Source organism: Capra hircus, chromosome 23 (assembly GCF_001704415.2).
Source record: "Capra hircus breed San Clemente chromosome 23, ASM170441v1, whole genome shotgun sequence".
Lineage (NCBI taxonomy): Eukaryota > Metazoa > Chordata > Mammalia > Artiodactyla > Bovidae > Capra > Capra hircus.
In genome coordinates this window covers 32,444,706-32,461,272 of record NC_030830.1, presented here as the reverse complement: position 1 = coordinate 32,461,272, position 16,567 = coordinate 32,444,706, and the positions used below count along the sequence as shown (strand labels likewise).

The following is a 16,567-nucleotide window of genomic DNA, read 5'->3' as shown; positions in this document are numbered from 1 at the left end:
ACTTAAAAGATTTCAAAACCTGACAATATTATGCTTTCTGCAGAAAGAATGGTTTTTTACTTTTTTTAAAACTTGAAATATACAAAGCATAAAATTTATCATCTTTACTATTTTTAACCACAGAAAGAATTTTAAGTGATGAAGATAAACCATTGTTTGGTCCTTTGCCTTGTAGACTGGTAAGTTATCAGTTTACTCGATCCATGGAATGGGAAAGTAGAAATTAGGTTGTTCTTCTCTTTTTAATCCAAAAAACCTATGATGGTTGTTTAAGCATAGATTCATTCCTTTTGTAGTAAAACCCATTTTCTATAACAATATTGAAGCAGTAATGTTTGCAATTTAATTTTTCATGATTTTTCATTTAAATAGACTTCATCTCTTTTGGTTAAACATGTAAAAAGATGGGGGAGGAAACTAAGAACAAAGTGCTTGTTCTTGAATTTTCAGTGCTATAGTCGGAAACACTGAACAGAACATATCCTCTACCATATTTGACTACCTGTTGTAAGCAGTGTGTAAATAAATACAAATTAATGTCAGAACAGAGTAATTTAATGCCTAGAAGAGTGAAGGAATATACAGCTAAAGCTTGCTCATTTTTACCGTGTAGCTACTATCAGCTTCATCTACTGCTTACTGTTCAAACTTACAGTTGTGAAAGTGCATGTAATTTTATTCACGTAACATCACCTGAGGAGCTTTTAAAAATGCCTAGGCCCTACTTCAGGTCAGTTAAATCAGAATGTCTGAAGATGGGCCCCAGGCATTAATATTTTTTAAAAGCTTTGCCCGAGGCCAGAATTGAGAACCACTGATATAAGACCGATCTTTGGAGTTTTTAAAAAATACAGACACCTGGGTCGCTTTGAGTTGGAATATTTAGGAGTACGTCCTGGTATTAAAACTGCCCTGAATTGTATTTTTATAGTAAATCAATAGAATAGCAGTTTACTATAGTCTTAGCTATGATATGTGATGGATAGGATATGACTATCAGTGTTGACTGTGACATTGCTGTAGTAAATAAAGAGTTGATAAATATGCTGATAAGGCAGTCACAAATGTATAGAATAGAGTCTATTTTATCTGGTTTTTAAGGCAGTTCTTCCATTTTCTAGATTCTATATACTTCACACCTCTTTGGCACCCTGTCTATTTCTCTGCTAATATGATTGTGTGTAATCGGTTTATATTCATTGTTATACCAGTCAGCCTTGCATCCCTGAAATAATCCCAACTTGGTCATGTAGGGCAGGGGTCCCCAACCTCTGGCTGCAAACTGTACTGGTCCTGTTAGGAACTGGGCAGCAGAGCAGGAGGTGAATACAGGCAAGCGAGCGAAGCTTCATCTGCCACTTGCCATCACTTGCATTACCGCTGGAACCATCCATCCCCACCCTCACCCTGCCACCCCTGTCTGTGGAAAAATTGTCCACAAAACCAATCCCTCGTGCCAAAAAGGCTGGCAACCACTGATATAGAGTAGCCTTTTTATATAACATTATATTTGATTTGTTTATATTTTATCTAAGTTTATTTTTCTATGAGAAATTTCTAAGAGAAATTTAATTTTTTGAAGTATATAGTATATAGCCATTAGGGATAAACTTCTATTTTTTTGACTTCCACTTTTTATCTTGATTGACCTTTGTCTCCTATATCAGATGATAAGGGACCTTCGTCAGGTGGTTTATCTTTCTCTCCACCTGTTGATTTCTGTGACATTCCTGGTTTTCTCCCTATCTTGCTGGTAGCTGCTTCTTCATCTGTTTTCCCTCCTTTGTCCTATAAGTATTATTTTAAACCCCCAGAGTTTGGCCCATGACTCAGTCATGATATTCTTCCCTGGTCAGCCCTGTCTATGACTCTGATTTGAGTTACTTCCAAATGATTCCCACCTGTAGATCTCCAAGCCTGACCTGTTACCATACTGTCTGCTTTATTTTTCTCACCTGGATCTCCTAAAGGCACCTCAGATTGAACAATCCAGCTTAAAATTTTTTCTTCCTGTATTCAGTGTCTTAGTTAATGCCACCAACTGTCCATCCAGGTGACCAGCTCAGAATCCTGGAGGTACTTTTGGATGCATCATTTGGTCTGGATGTTCATGTCCGGTTGATCAGGGCAGAGATTGTTGAATTCTTCTCCTGCAAATTTGAATTTCCCTCTCCTGAAATTTGTCCTGTTTCTTCTATTCAGTTTATTTGGTTCAGCCCTGTATCTTTTCATGCCTAGATTATTATGATGATAATAACCATAATGATAAGATTATTATAATCATAATGATAATATTATAATATCAATATTAATATATTTATAATTATATCTTTTATCATTGTAATTATTATAATTATTTTATGTTTATAATTATAATATATTAGTTTAATTATTGGTTAATATTATTATAATTATATAATAATAAGATTCTCTACCCTGAATCTCACTTTCTCCTAACATACTATCAGAGGGGTTCTCCAAAAAGTATCCCCAGTCATACGTCTTAAATGTTATTTCTCCATTATCACTCACTTCCTGCCAGTCTCCACATCCATTGTCCAGGATTGCAGAATCATTACTGGTCCCCAGATGCTAGTTCCAGGCTTTTGCCTCTGCTCAAGTGCCCAAAGCAGACAGCTCCTCTTTAAGAAGCTCTTCAAGCTTTGTCTTCCCTGGGCAATTTCTCAGCCCTGAATGGGATATCGCTCATCTGGGATCCTGCCTCCTGTAGTTGTCCCCACCTCCCTTTTCTTTCCCTTCCCACCCTTAAGGCTGTTGAGTTTTCATTTTAAGATCTTCAAAACCAAGACTAGTGTATGGTAGGTCCTCAATATCTACTGAACCAAACAACATTATAGAAAATTTAGAAAATAGAGAAGTAGGAAGAAAACTTAAGTCAATCCCCCATTTGTCTTTTTTCATTAGCATGTTTATACTTTTATTATAATAGATATTTACATGTAGTTTTGTTCCTACTATATTCTTAACTTTAAAGTTTTCTCATTGTTGCTACATAGTCCCCATAACAGTTTTTGATGTTTACTGACACCCTGGTTTTATACAGCCATCTTCCATGAAGTTTCCCCAGTATTGGGAGTATTTCCCACATTTTAGTGTATTTCTTTAGACTAAATACAAAGACTGCTTCACATTCCTGAGAGTCTCTGTTGTATACTGTCTGTCTTAAGGCGTGTATCCTTCTTAACTTTTCCATACAGAACTAGCAGCATGGTGATAGGAGATAACTTTGTTTTATTCAGCATACAATTAGATATTTTCTATTCCATTCATTTCACGTTAGAGACATATCAGTAAAGACGTCATAAGATTCAGTACCATACCATCTAGAGATTTCATTGTGCTTCCAACTTTCCTTCAACTAGCTATGCTTTGAACGAGCATTCCTAGAAGAGAGCTGCCTCATATGCTGGCGTCTTTGTTAACTGTGTCAGTCTCTGTTTCAGGATGACTGTCTCAGGTCACTAACAAGATTTGCTGGAGCTCATTGGACAGTGGTGTCACTGTCAGTGGTGCAAGGACACTTTTGTAAACTTTTTGCATGTAAGTATTAATACATGTACCATAGGTGTTAGGGTAATTTCTCGTCTTCTGTAATTTGGTTTTTAGTAATGAAACTTCCCTCCACTATGAAAAAATATTTTGGTAATACTGTTTGTCTTATATGCAAGTTCTAGCTATGAATTCATTTATAGCTTGCAAAAAATAAATTCAAGCTAGGTTATATGCATGTTAAAAATAATTTAATACTTACATTGATATATAAAATATGATCTCGTGTTTTTCTTTAAATATCAGCATTGGTGCCTGGTGACAACCACAGAGACCTTCCATGCATATTAGATATCGACATGTTTCATTTATTGGTGGGTATTTTATAATTTGTGCTTGAAATTCTGTCACACTCTGTAGCTTTATCTTAGACTGGAGTAATGTAGAGGCAGACAAGAGGAATTATCATCTATTGTTCTTTAACTACTTCTGAGTATAATTCTTTTCTGAAGATACTTTAAAAAAAAAAAATGTTAAAGAATCTGGTTGAGAGACTTGACCTGGGTGTCTAATCCAGTCTCTCTCATTTTTGCCTTGTGACTGAGGTCAGTACTGTAACCTCGCTATGCTTTTTACAATAAAGAAGTAAAAATAACACTCATAATGTAAGGGCTGCTGCCAACCCATACAGTGGTTTGGAGCAGATACAGCCTTTTGGTTCCACTACTTAGTAACACACAGTCCCTTTGTGTGATTTAGGGCAAGTCATGTCTTCTGAGCAAGTACATTCTGGTGCTAGATCAGCACTGACCAAGCAGTGCATGGCTGCCCCCTTAATCAGGTTCCCTTTCACAGGACACTGAGTATACCACCACACACAGCAGCCCCAAGTGCTGCCCCTTAATCACTTTTGGGCATCAGATTCTATGCCTTTAAGTTAGTTAATACCTACCTGATATGATTGTGTCAAAACTCAGTGGGATAATCAATGCAGTGCTCTTAGAGCAATGTGTCCCTAGTAAATATTAGCCATTGTTATTGTTCCCATCTCTCCTGAGAACTACCACCACCGACACCATCATACAGGCGGCAGGAGACTCACAATGGAGCTAGCATTGAGTGGGCACCTGACTGCTTTCACATTCTTCCTCATTTAGTCTTTACATCCTTACCACTAAGGTATTAAAAACACATATTATCTCCAGTTTACCAACAGGGAAACTAAGACTCAGAAGAATTATCTAAAAGGCTCACAATAGAATCTGGGATTCATACCTAGATCTTTGTGGGTCCAAAATTCATGCTTTTTCCGCTGCTTACTACCTAGAAAGATTTCAAGCTTTATTTTTGTTATTATTAACAATAAATGTATATAGGGGAATCACTGGATAAATGAGATAATAATGTTCTAAGTAATTGTCTTTAGTCAGGCCTAGTGGAATTTCTAACGCATGTACCCTTTAAGAACAACAGATTTCTTGGGGAACTGAGTTCACAAAAGGATCACATTAAGGAAGTGCAGATGTGTTCCGCAGTGACAGGGAAGGCGGTGTGTCTGACCCTGTGTTTGCTGTCCAGGTGGGCTTGGTGCTTGCCTTCCCTTCGCTGCAGTGTCAGGACTTTTCAGGGATCAGCCTTGGCACTGGGGACCTTCACATTTTCCATCTGGTCACCATGGCGCACGTCGTTCAGATCTTACTTACCTCATGTACAGGTAACTCCTTTTCATCCGATTCTTAAAGGAAATAATTGAGTTTTCTCAGCTTAAAAAAAAAAAAGTGCTGAAGGAAAAGGCGCTTGGATGAGAATAATACATAAATTTATAATAAGGCTACTTGTAATGGTAAACAGTAAAATAAACAACAAAAATCTGTTTATCCTCATGTGAAAATTTTTGAAACAATTTCCCTTCTGTTAAAAATCCCTTAGTGATGTGAATATTTATACTTATTTTTTTTTTATTTCACATGTTTAGTAATATTTGAGTACCACAGACTGTATATTTAGCAGATTTTACTCACCGCTTGCTGCCCGGCACCCTGGGGCACATTCACGTCCTCTGCCTAAGAGGTTCCTTGTTATGATAGTAAACTGTGCTCAGACCTGAGGGATTAAAGTTCTGTGTGTTTCGTGGGAGTATTTTCATATTACATGTGACTGTGTGAATATATTTGAGTGCTTAAATGATGTGGTCAGCAATCCATTTAGTAGGCAAATGCAGGGTGCTAATATTGCCTTGTCTTTCAGAAAAGAGTGGCATGGATCAAGAAAATGCTGCTGGCAAAGAAGAAGAATTAGCAGTTCTTGCTTTGTATAAAATGATTCAGCAGTATACAGGAAGGTGAGATCATACATACTCTTTATATGATAGGCAGTTCCCCAGATATTGGGAGGTGATAACATGAAAAAGGAATTCATTTGGGGCTTCCGTGGTGGCGCAGTGGATAGGAATCCGCCTGCTAATGCAGGGGACATGGGTTCAATCCCTGGTCTGGGAGGATTCCACAAGCTGCAGAGCAACTAAGCCCCTGCGCCACAGCTACTGAAGCCCGCACACCTAGAGCCTGGGCTCCACAGCAAGAGAAGCCACTGCAATGAGAAGCCCACGCACCACAACTGGAGAGTCGCCCCCACTCACCACAGCCAGAGAAAGCCCACGTGCAGCAGCGAAGGCCCAGCACAGCCGCAAATAGATAAATACCGCAATGTGCTCATGTCAGAAAAAGAGGGGGGGAAATGGAGTTTGTTTGCTAAATAAAGGAAATTGCTGTCTGTTGACATACTTAAAAAAGAAGGGGGGGATCTGCAGGACTCCCGAACTTTTAATATACTAACATGATTGGAAATCTCTGCAAGAAAGGTCATGTACTGTGCTTCCCACACATTTTTAAGATTATATCCAGGGCTGGTAGAAGCTCTCAGAACCTCATGTTATTGAGGCTGCTGTGATTCGGTTACAACAATTTCACTTGGCTTTCTAATAGTAGATCTCAGGAACCGTACTGTGTGTTCTTTTAACTAAATTATCCCATTTCTGAGAATCCATACTAACAAAATAATCCACCTATAGAAAAACCTGTAGACAAAACAGTGTACACTGATATTATTTATATTAGCAAAGAGTTTAAAGCAGTCTAAGAGTTTGCCTACAGGGGAGTAATTTAGTATAGGTTATGATAGGTATTATCCAGAATATTAAAACTCTGATAAAAATTATGGTTTGTGGTATTTTGAAAAATGTGGGGTTTTTTTATGTTAATTTTAAATTTCATGTTACACTTATAACTGTGTTAGACTGATTAGTATGAAAATAGTTTGCCAGAAGAATACTCGCTAATATCAAAGTTACAGAATAACAGATAGTTTTTTATTTTCCAGATTTTCTCTTTATGTAGCTATATTACTTTTATAAATTTTAATAACAGTGTGGAAGGTATATCACCAGTTATACCTGTAATAGTCAGGGCTACCCACACCTTTGACACCAATCTGCTGTCACTTCCAAATAGCAGTTATCTGTTTTCACACTGTGCTATAACCAGAATGAATCACTTTTAAATTAAGTTTCCCACTTATCATTTTTCTCTTCTTTAGTGCCTTGAAAGAAATGCCATCTGGTTGGCATCTGTGGAGGAATGTCAAAGCTGGAATCATGCCTTTTCTGAGGTGTTCTGCTTTGTTTTTCCATTACTTAAATGGAGTTCCTTCCCCACCTGAAATTCAAGGTAATTTCTAATTTATTTCAAAATGTAGGAAATGTGTATTGTCTTTCACTCCAGCAATTTCAGAATTAAAGTGCATTGCAAAAATTAAAACTTACTAAAACTTTAGATCGTAGCTAGTTGAGTGCTGATGTACAAAATTACAGAATTAAATGCATATTTATGTAAATATCTGATTTTATTTGGATCTAAGGAATGTACTGATTTTGTACATGTATAAAAATATAGTTTGGCTGTCAGATGTTAAAATGTTCCAGTATATATTATTTATAAAATGGGTTCTTCAGATTTTAAAAAGAGAAAACTGAAATTCAGGTGGTTTTTAACACGAAACATGTGGCATTGAGGTTCAGAATATTCATAATTGCACATAAATCTGATTTTTATATAGGAGTTAATTTGCTATTTCCCAGTTATTCTCTATGTTCTGCTTCAGTTCATTTCTTAAAAGTAGTATACAGGTAGACTGTTTACTGTATCTCGTAGTGCCTGGCCCAGGGTGTGGGGCACCTACATGTAATGTCACTCTCTACAAGTTTGTTGAATAGCATCTCTATCTATCTAGTTGTCCAGGCACCATTGAGGGAACAGTTTAGACTTCCTAGTCATTTGCAGTGATGATTAAGTGAATGTTTAAATCCATCTCTCAGTGATAAAGTGGTCTTATATTTCTGTACTGCTTTTATACTTTTCTGGAGCTCCTCATATGTTATTTTCGTCATTTAATGTTCACAAATAACCCCATAAAGCATATCACACAGGACAGGTGTCCCATTTTGCATATGATAATATTGAAACATCAAGAAATTGTGGCCAGTTTAATAAAGGAGTCGCCTGACTCTGTGGATTCCTTCCTGTGCCATTTTATTTACTTCCTATAGGTTATGTACCTAGCAAAATTGAACTCTTCCGTCTTGTGCTTTTTTTTGTTTTAAACTCTGCTGTTGCTTACTCTAATATAGAATCTGCTCTTAATTGTTACATCTGTATCTCTTTCCTTCTCTATTTACAGCTTCTGGAACAAGCCATTTTGAACATCTATGTAACTATCTTTCCCTGCCAAACAACCTCCTTTGTCTTTTTCAAGAAAATAAGGAGATAATAAAATTACTGATTGAAAGGTAATGATACAATTTTCTTCTTTATGTTGCAATAAATATATATATATATTTGGAAACACATATTTTACAAAATTCTCAGATAGTGAGCCTGGCAAAATTCAATTCTTCTGATTCATTAGGCCTTCTTAGTTAAGGGTTTACCTTTGTGATAAGATTTTTGCCAGGCCCAATGAATAGCATAAGTAGATTTGCCTGGACAGAGAACAGTAGTGGAGATATTTATTTCCTCGTACATTTAGTTCTAGCCCTTCAAAAGTAAAATGTTTTGTTTTATTTTTTCCTCCATTTACATTAAAGTTGGTGTCATAACATTGAAGTTAAAAGATACCTGGAAGGTGAAAGAGACGCTATAAGGTAGGTTAAAGATTGTCAGACCTCTTGGTTGTGGGCAGGAGGTGGGGAGGAAGCAAGATACAAGTGTAGAGTACTGTCTGTTGTCCTGACAGTTTTTATGCTGAGTTCTTCAAGTGAAATGTGAGTCCTCAGACCCTGTGTTATTTAAGAGTGCACTGCAAATTTCTTGCTATAGCTTCTTACTGCTGTGGTAGCACCCATTTTCCCTTTATTTGACTAAGAGTTACTTAAACAATATGTCCTCCTATTAACTGAGTTTTTGTGTGGCTTTTGTTTTGTTTCTAGTTATCCAAGAGAATCTAACAAATTAATAGACCTTCCAGAGGATTACAGCAGCCTCATTAATCAAGCATCTAATTTCTCGTAAGTTTTGATATTAGTTTATTGAGCGTTTCCTGCCACTGTAAACACTTGTTCCCTCCACAGAATGTGAGAGATTTCGCTGTTCTCTTCAGTTTGGGTAGAGAAATTGTAACATCAGGAGGACTTTACACTATTTAACTCATGAAAGAATGATCCCACTATCTTACAGAATAAAATATGAGAAACAGGATGCTGAGGAACAAGTTTGATTCATTACAGTTTATCTAAACCATTTGCACTTTAAGTAACACATTAACTAGATAGTTATATTCCTAAGCAGTATATATTATATTGCATATATCATTATTTTAAGCTTTAAAATAACATTGTACCTCTTCCTATGGCTTTTTTCACTGGCATTGATTGTAAGATTTATTTACACATCTGACATACATAATTTTTTATTCATCACTTTTCACTGTTGCCTAGCGTTTCATTATCTGAGAGTAGCAGCATTTACCTGTTTTCCCTCCTGTTCATAATGTTATTTCTCCTCTCTCCAGTTGATTGTTTGCAGTACCTGATGTTGGGGTGTCTGTGTGAGATGCTGTCTATTCCAGAGTGGATTTGCCTGGGCTGTAGTCTGTATGGCTCTACACTTGATATTGCAGAATTGTTTCCCAGGATGGTTTTACTACCATCAGCTCTTTAGTCTTCACTTGTACTTCTTTCATTCCCTGAAGGTGCCCTAAATCCGGTGGTGACAAGAGCAGAGCCCCAACTCTGTGCCTTGTATGTGGAACCCTGCTGTGCTCCCAGAGCTATTGCTGCCAGACGGAGTTGGAAGGGGAGGACGTGGGGGCGTGCACTGCTCACACCTACTCCTGTGGTTCTGGGGTGGGCATCTTCCTGAGGTAAGGCCCTGGAAAGAGCTTTCTAGCTTAGATCTGCCACAGTAGATGCCTGTTGAGGAATGGACACAAGAAACTGCTACATTGAAGAGGATTAGAGGCCACCCTTTTGATTCATTTGAGGAAAACGGGGAGCCTTGTCTCCACACCTCATATTTGACTCATGCTAACTCTGTGCTGATTCTTCCATTGTCATTTCCATCCCCATGACAGTGCTATTCTTCTTTCTTTGCGCCTCGTTCTAATGTGAAACTGCTAGCTGTCTTTGATTTTCTACCCAGACACAGTCAGAATTAATTACTTCTTTTGTTACAATGGCAGGATTCACACAAAGCACAGGCTGATGCAGGTAGTTGTGTGTATTCAACAGTGTACAGCAGATACTTATTAGTGACTGTGTACGAGGCATTGAGAATGCAGTGGTAAACACAACAGACAAAAATCTCTGTTTTCATGGAGCTCATTTTCTTGTGAGGGAGATAGAAAATAAGAATTTAGAAAGTGACCCATGCAGAAGAGAAAAAATAAGGCAGGGAGGGGAATATGAAATGGCAGCTGAGGTGGATTTTATTATAGATAGGAAACCAGAAAAGTCCCTGGGAAGGTGTCTTGAATAAAAACCTAAAGAAGAGGGGAGAACATTCTAGGGTGCAATGTGCAGCAAGTGCAGAATTGCTGGGGGGTATGCCTGCCAAAAGACTCTGCTGCTGGGAGGGATTGGGGACCGGAGGAGAAGGGGACGACAGAGGATGAGACGGCTGGATGGCATCACGGACTCGATGGACATGAGTCTGAGTGAACTCCAGGAGTTGGTGATGGACAGGGAGGCCTAGCGTGCTGCGATTCATGGGGTCGCAAAGAGTCGGACACGACTGAGCAACTGAACTGAACTGAACTGTGCCTGCCATGTTCAAGAAATGGAAAGGACAAAATTCTTCAAACTGTTTTAAAAGTGGATACATTTTATTAAAAAAATTGTACCTCAGTAAAATTTATTTAAGAAAAGAGGGAATTCCCTGGCAGTCCAGTGAGTAGGACTCCAAGCTTTCGCTGCCGAGGGCATGGGTTCAATCCCCGGTCCAGGAACTAAGATCCCACCAGCTATGCAGGATGGCCAAAAGAAATTAAACAGCATGGAGGCTACTGCCACTGGACTAGCGAGGACAGTAGGGAGAGTCATGGGCTTGGTGTGTCCCCTTGACATCTCTGAGTGAGCTGGAAGCCATCGCAGGGTCTGAAGGAAAGAAGTGACGTGAGTTTGAGCTCCTCTGGGACATAGATTTTAGGCACATCTTAGTACCCCCAATATACTACAGGTTCTCAGTAAATGTTGAATTAAGCTGAATTACGAACACCAGAAGAAGTTAAGCAAACCTCTCAACAGAACCAGGAAACTTTTTTTTAAATACGAAAGTAGCATTTTACTTTGTTCAGTATATTTCAGAATGCTTTTGGTCAAGTTGGGGTTGCTTTATGTTTAGGTCAACATAATTTATAATGTCTGTATATCATTTTTTTAATGAATAATTTTCTCATAATAGTGATTGATACATCAGTAACTACTTTTAGAAGTTAACTTTCTCATATTGAATTTTTTCAATGCCAGTTTTATATGAGTTGTTGAAATCTAATCCTAAATGTCCCTCTTCCTCCTGATATTGATAACAGTATAGTCCTTTTAGTTATTTTAATACTTAGGCATGTGTTGAGAGGGGAGTTGGGGAGAGAATGGATGCATATATATATATATGGCTAAGTCCCTTCACTGTCCACCTGAAACTATCAAGTGTCTCTGCTATAAATTCCACTTCTTGCCTTCCAACACTAGTTTTGTTTGTTTATATTTATTTATTAATGTATAGTTGACTTAGGATATTGCAGTAGTTTCAGGTGTACATCACAGTGATGTAGGGGTTTTTTGTTTTGTTTTTTTGCAGATTATATTTCATTATAGGTTATTACAAGTTACTGGGTATAATTCCCTGTGCTGTACAGTAAATCCTGATTGTTCATCTATTTTATGTATAATGGTTTGTATCTGTTAACCCCATACTTCTGGTGGTTTTGTTGATTTCTCTAGGACTTCAGTCCATTTGTAACTGAATCCAAATCTTGGTTCCTAATACATAAATTGGTCTCTCTACAGAGTACGAGAATGTCAAGTACTGTTTTTAGCTGGCAAAACCAAAGGCTGTTTTTATTCTCCTCCTTACCTTGATGACTATGGGGAGACTGACCAGGGACTCAGGTAAGGCCCATCCTGGGGAACTACATTGGCTGGCTCTGGGCCTCCAGGACCTTCAGCCTGAGGTGATCCCGATGAACCCTGTGGTCCAGAGGCCTGCCTGCTACCTGCCCAGGGCATTAGCACAAGTGGCTGTTGTCTGTGGACTCTTTCAAGGAAGCTCCCCTTGCTGTCTGGCTTGCCATTCCCATTGCTAGCCCTCAGAAAGTCATGAGGACCATCACGATACATAAGGGGGAGAAAATGGGGCAGACATTTTTCCCATGTCTCACTCCAGAGAACTGTTGAATGGTCCTGCGGCATCAAGCGCTGCAGGGAGAGCGCACTGTGGCTTGTGCAGTCTTGTATGTGAGACCCGGTATTCTTCAGGTGACAAAAAGCAAATCTTAACTGAGAAGAGAAGCACTTACCTTACTACATAAGAATCTGGGGGACAAAGACTTAGAACATACGGAGCAATAAACAGTATTTGAGGCAGTATTCTACTCTGGTAGCACCTATTGCATCAAAAGCAATAGACAAACAGCAGTTCCTTTAAGCACTATTAAAGAATTTTCAGACTGTTTATTTTTGCCAAAATGGGGTAAAAATCTTAACCTACATGTAGGTTCCCAGGCTTGGGGAGCAGAAGTTGAAGGCCTGGAAACCAAGGCAAGATAAGTAGTTGGGCTCCCGAGACACTTGACTGACCGCAAGCATACACTTGTGCCACCAGTTGATGGTTCAACCTGGTGCTCTGAGAAATGCCTCAGAGCCCTTAACTTTGGGGTGATTTGTTGTATAACCACTGGTAACTGAGAGTTTTCTTTTTGTCTCTTCTGACTTGTGGGTATTCCTTGCTTATTCCAGATGAGTTCCTGGTGTAGTTCTAATGACTCTGTGCCACCCCTACCATCCCCCTTTGTCCCGTGCCACCTAAGCACGTGGCTGACTCCTGCTGGCCTCAGTCTAGTGCCACCTCCTCAGAGAAGTCCTCCTGGCCTCCCTGGCTAGCGTGGCCTCTGAGTAGGTCTGTCGCACTGGCCGGCTCCATTTTCTTCTTAGCCCACGTTCTGACCCGGAGTCACTGTGTTACCTTCCTACTGCCTGTCTGTCTCCTGGGCTAAATTTATGTGGCCGGGACAGTGAACTAGCATATAACAGGTTCTAAATAAATACTGTTGGATGAATAAATGGGAGACTGAATGAAAAAAGAAATGAGCCAAACAGAAAAAAAAAGAAAAAAGAAACGTGGGCTCTTAGGAGGAGGAGCCCTGGATGGAGAGTTGAGAGGACTGGTGCTCTGAGTCGGGAGCCAAGGCCTCAGGCTCACCAACTCCTGTTGTCTGGTTACGTTGGACACCAGAGTTATTCATGTTTGGCTGCTTTGCTTAAACATTGGATCTGAAAGACATACTTGGAAGAACATTTTTACCTGTGTAATGTTTTCATCCTCCCCCCGCCACTCCCTGTTTTACATTTTACCAACAAAATGGACAATGAAGGCATAGTTTTAGCCTCTCAACGTTAACCTCCTGCTCAACGCCACCCTCCTGTTCCTCACCCCAGCCTGAGTCAGTGCAAGTTTGTTTTGTTTTTCTGTTCTTTTCTGCACTTACTCCCCTTCAGCTGCTCCTAGCAAACGGTCAGAGCTAACATACTAATAGCCACAGATGCCTGCCAAAGAGAAATTTTGCAGAGGATCTAAACCCAATAAACTCGTTAACTTTTCCTAAACCAGGAAAGGTTGGAGTAGAATAGATGAATACACCACCAAATGCCTCCTGAGTGACATGTGTCTTCTTTCTAGACGGGGAAATCCTTTACATTTGTGCAGAGAGCGATTCAAGAAGATTCAGAAGCTCTGGCACCAGCACAGCATCACAGAGGAAATTGGACACGCACAGGAAGCAAACCAGACACTGGTTGGCATTGACTGGCAACACCTATAGCTACGTCACTACCAAATACATGAACTTGGATTTTTGTAAACCAGCTGGCTTTTCAAGAAAGAAAATAGGAAATAGCTTCTTCTGAATTTGGAAATGAATTATTTAAGCTTTCCCCCCCCCGGCCGCCCCCCCCAGTTTTTATTTTTATAGCTTCTGGCTCCAGGAACTGATGAAAATCATTTTCTGCCAGCAGATTTTCTTGGATCGTTTGCTGTGTCCTTCAAACATAACTTCTTGAATTTTCGAATCCAGGAAGGAGCTTCTCTTCCTGGGCTGGACTCAGCCCATTTGCGGGCATCTGACTGCGTTTGACTGTTCCCCAGTCATCTGAGCCATGTCACATTACTGAGCACAGGGAACTCCAGGCCGGAAGCTGATTCAGCAGCGGCAGGAAGCAAAGTCTCTGGTCTTTTGGGGGTCGCACTTCCTGGTCCCACTCAGTGACTCTCAACCTTGGGGCTGGATCAGTGTACCCACAGCTGATGGGACCCTACCTCTAAGCAAAGAAGTGTATTTCGAAAGTGGCATTCCCTGTTTCCACTGGCTGTGAGGGGGTTGGGGGACACTCTTGCTGGAGGAGCCTGTGGGAATCCAAAGGGGAGATGGTGGTGTCTTTATGTGCCAGCTGATTTTCTGGACTGTACAAGGTTGGATTCCCACCTCTTTTTTTTTCTTTTTCTTTTTGCAAGGCTTTTGGCTTTGAGGAAAAAATACTCGTTTTAAAGGGCTTTTTGAAAACTTAAGAGTATCCTAATTTTTCAGATAATATATTCTGTTATTTCTAAGACTAAGTTGAAAGAGTGTATTCATCTAGAATCAAGCACTTGCAGAAAAAATGAGAATTCAGTGTTTTGAAATTCCCTCACCCCCACCCACCCTTCCAGCATTTTCTGGAATAGATGAATTGCTGTTTACCTGCTAGTTCACTTAGTACATTCCTGGGACAGCCTGTGTGCCCAGGCTTATTATTATTTTTTAACCTTATTGTTCTTACTAAGAGGTGCCTTCCTAGAATGATAGCCGCTTAGTAAAATAGTTCATAACCACGCCATGCCACCCACCACTCTCGCGTGATCATGTGTGCTGAAAGCTTGGGTACGCGGAGGGTGGTGGCAGATTTGGGGGAGGAGTCAGTTCGGAGTCTCTCTGAGGAGGGACTAAGGGATGAATGAATAATAAATAAGAGGCTCTTGGACTTTTTTAGCCAATGCAGATAGCCGTTTCACTCAGTTTTCTTTGAACTGCATCTGAAAGTTGTATCCTGCTCAGCTTCACACCCTCCACAGTACACCCAGGAGGAAGGCCAGAAATCCAGACTTTCAGCTAAAGGCAGTGGGGGTGCAGAAGCCACACTCGCTACTTCACCGGGGTGGTGTGTGAAGAACCCCTTCCTCTGAAAGGATGAACTTGACCCTTCTTGCCTGGGACAGACTCACCCATCTGAGAGGAGGCGCTTCTTGCCCGACAGGAGGAAAATCCACGTTAGAACCCAGCGCTGACCCCCCTCTTCTGGCCTTTCTCCCTTTCTGGTGGTGTGGTCTGTGGATGGCATCATGATTTTAATGTTTATTTTGGGCTTGGTCACATCCCCACTCCTTTAGCTTTTAAGTCCAGCTTCTTTTGGCTTTTCTCCAGTTGTTAACCAAGCTTAAACTCTGAATAAAACCAGGTTTCTCCCTCTGTAGTAGGATTATAAACTTCTTCACTAAATCATAACAATACTTCAACTTTTAAAACTGACTTCATATAAGCCTGCTGTTAGCAGAGGGTGTTCCTGGATTCTGTTTTCTGAGAAGGTCAGGGAGTCTGAGAGAAAGTGAATTTACATCAAGTAGCAACACACCCTTTCATCTTCTGGTGTGTGTATCATTAAGCCAATTGTCTTCCCCAACTAAGGAATCATCTTAGTCTTATGATTTGTTCCGCATGTATTATGTTTATTGTAGAAATGTTTATATAAACATGCTTTCCATATCAGGGAAAAATCATATCTGTTTAATAAATTGGCTATAACTTTATTATCTGTGGACAACTTGTAAAATTGGGAATGTATCATATGTAAAAAGTTTAAAGATATCCAAATAAATGCTTTAGGTGTTGACATTACTTTGGGTCTGCCTACATTTCCTTTATTTTGTTTCATACAGTGAAATGCAGTGGAATTGTCCCCCATGTCACCTTGCTACAAATAAAGTGGGACATCTGTATTAGCTTGAAATTTAAGATGCTTATATTATTAGTGTCAATAATTATGGCTGTTAGCCAAACTATTTTGACCTTCTGAAGAAAGCTTGCTCATCATTTCAGCTGATTAAGTCTCATATTGATTGACTATGACAGCTTGTGACCTTTCTGAACTATCTTGGACCTCAAATCACTGGGGGAACAGGGCCCTCAACGCCTCTCCCAGCTGGAAGCTGTTTCCAGGTTTAAACTCCTCTTGCCTCTTCTTACCTAGTGATTGCCAGGT

General features: G+C 39.7%; 1 protein-coding gene across 3 annotated transcripts in view; it reads left to right on the top strand.

Annotated features, from left to right (window-relative positions):
- Positions 1-16,203, top strand: part of UBR2 (ubiquitin protein ligase E3 component n-recognin 2) — a 104,569-nt gene extending 88,366 nt beyond the window's left edge. For 2 of the 3 annotated variants that reach the window (XM_018038984.1, XM_018038983.1), the window contains 12 exons: positions 124-179; positions 3,465-3,561; positions 3,817-3,884; positions 5,089-5,224; positions 5,758-5,851; positions 7,105-7,235; positions 8,245-8,353; positions 8,651-8,707; positions 8,993-9,070; positions 9,754-9,924; positions 12,068-12,169; positions 13,956-16,203. In XM_018038984.1, the coding sequence (XP_017894473.1) occupies positions 124-179; positions 3,465-3,561; positions 3,817-3,884; positions 5,089-5,224; positions 5,758-5,851; positions 7,105-7,235; positions 8,245-8,353; positions 8,651-8,707; positions 8,993-9,070; positions 9,754-9,924; positions 12,068-12,169; positions 13,956-14,097 (1,241 nt within the window). In that variant the 3' untranslated portion in view covers positions 14,098-16,203. The remainder of the gene's footprint in view (positions 1-123; positions 180-3,464; positions 3,562-3,816; positions 3,885-5,088; positions 5,225-5,757; positions 5,852-7,104; positions 7,236-8,244; positions 8,354-8,650; positions 8,708-8,992; positions 9,071-9,753; positions 9,925-12,067; positions 12,170-13,955) is intronic. The other variant, XM_018038982.1, reaches the window with a different exon arrangement.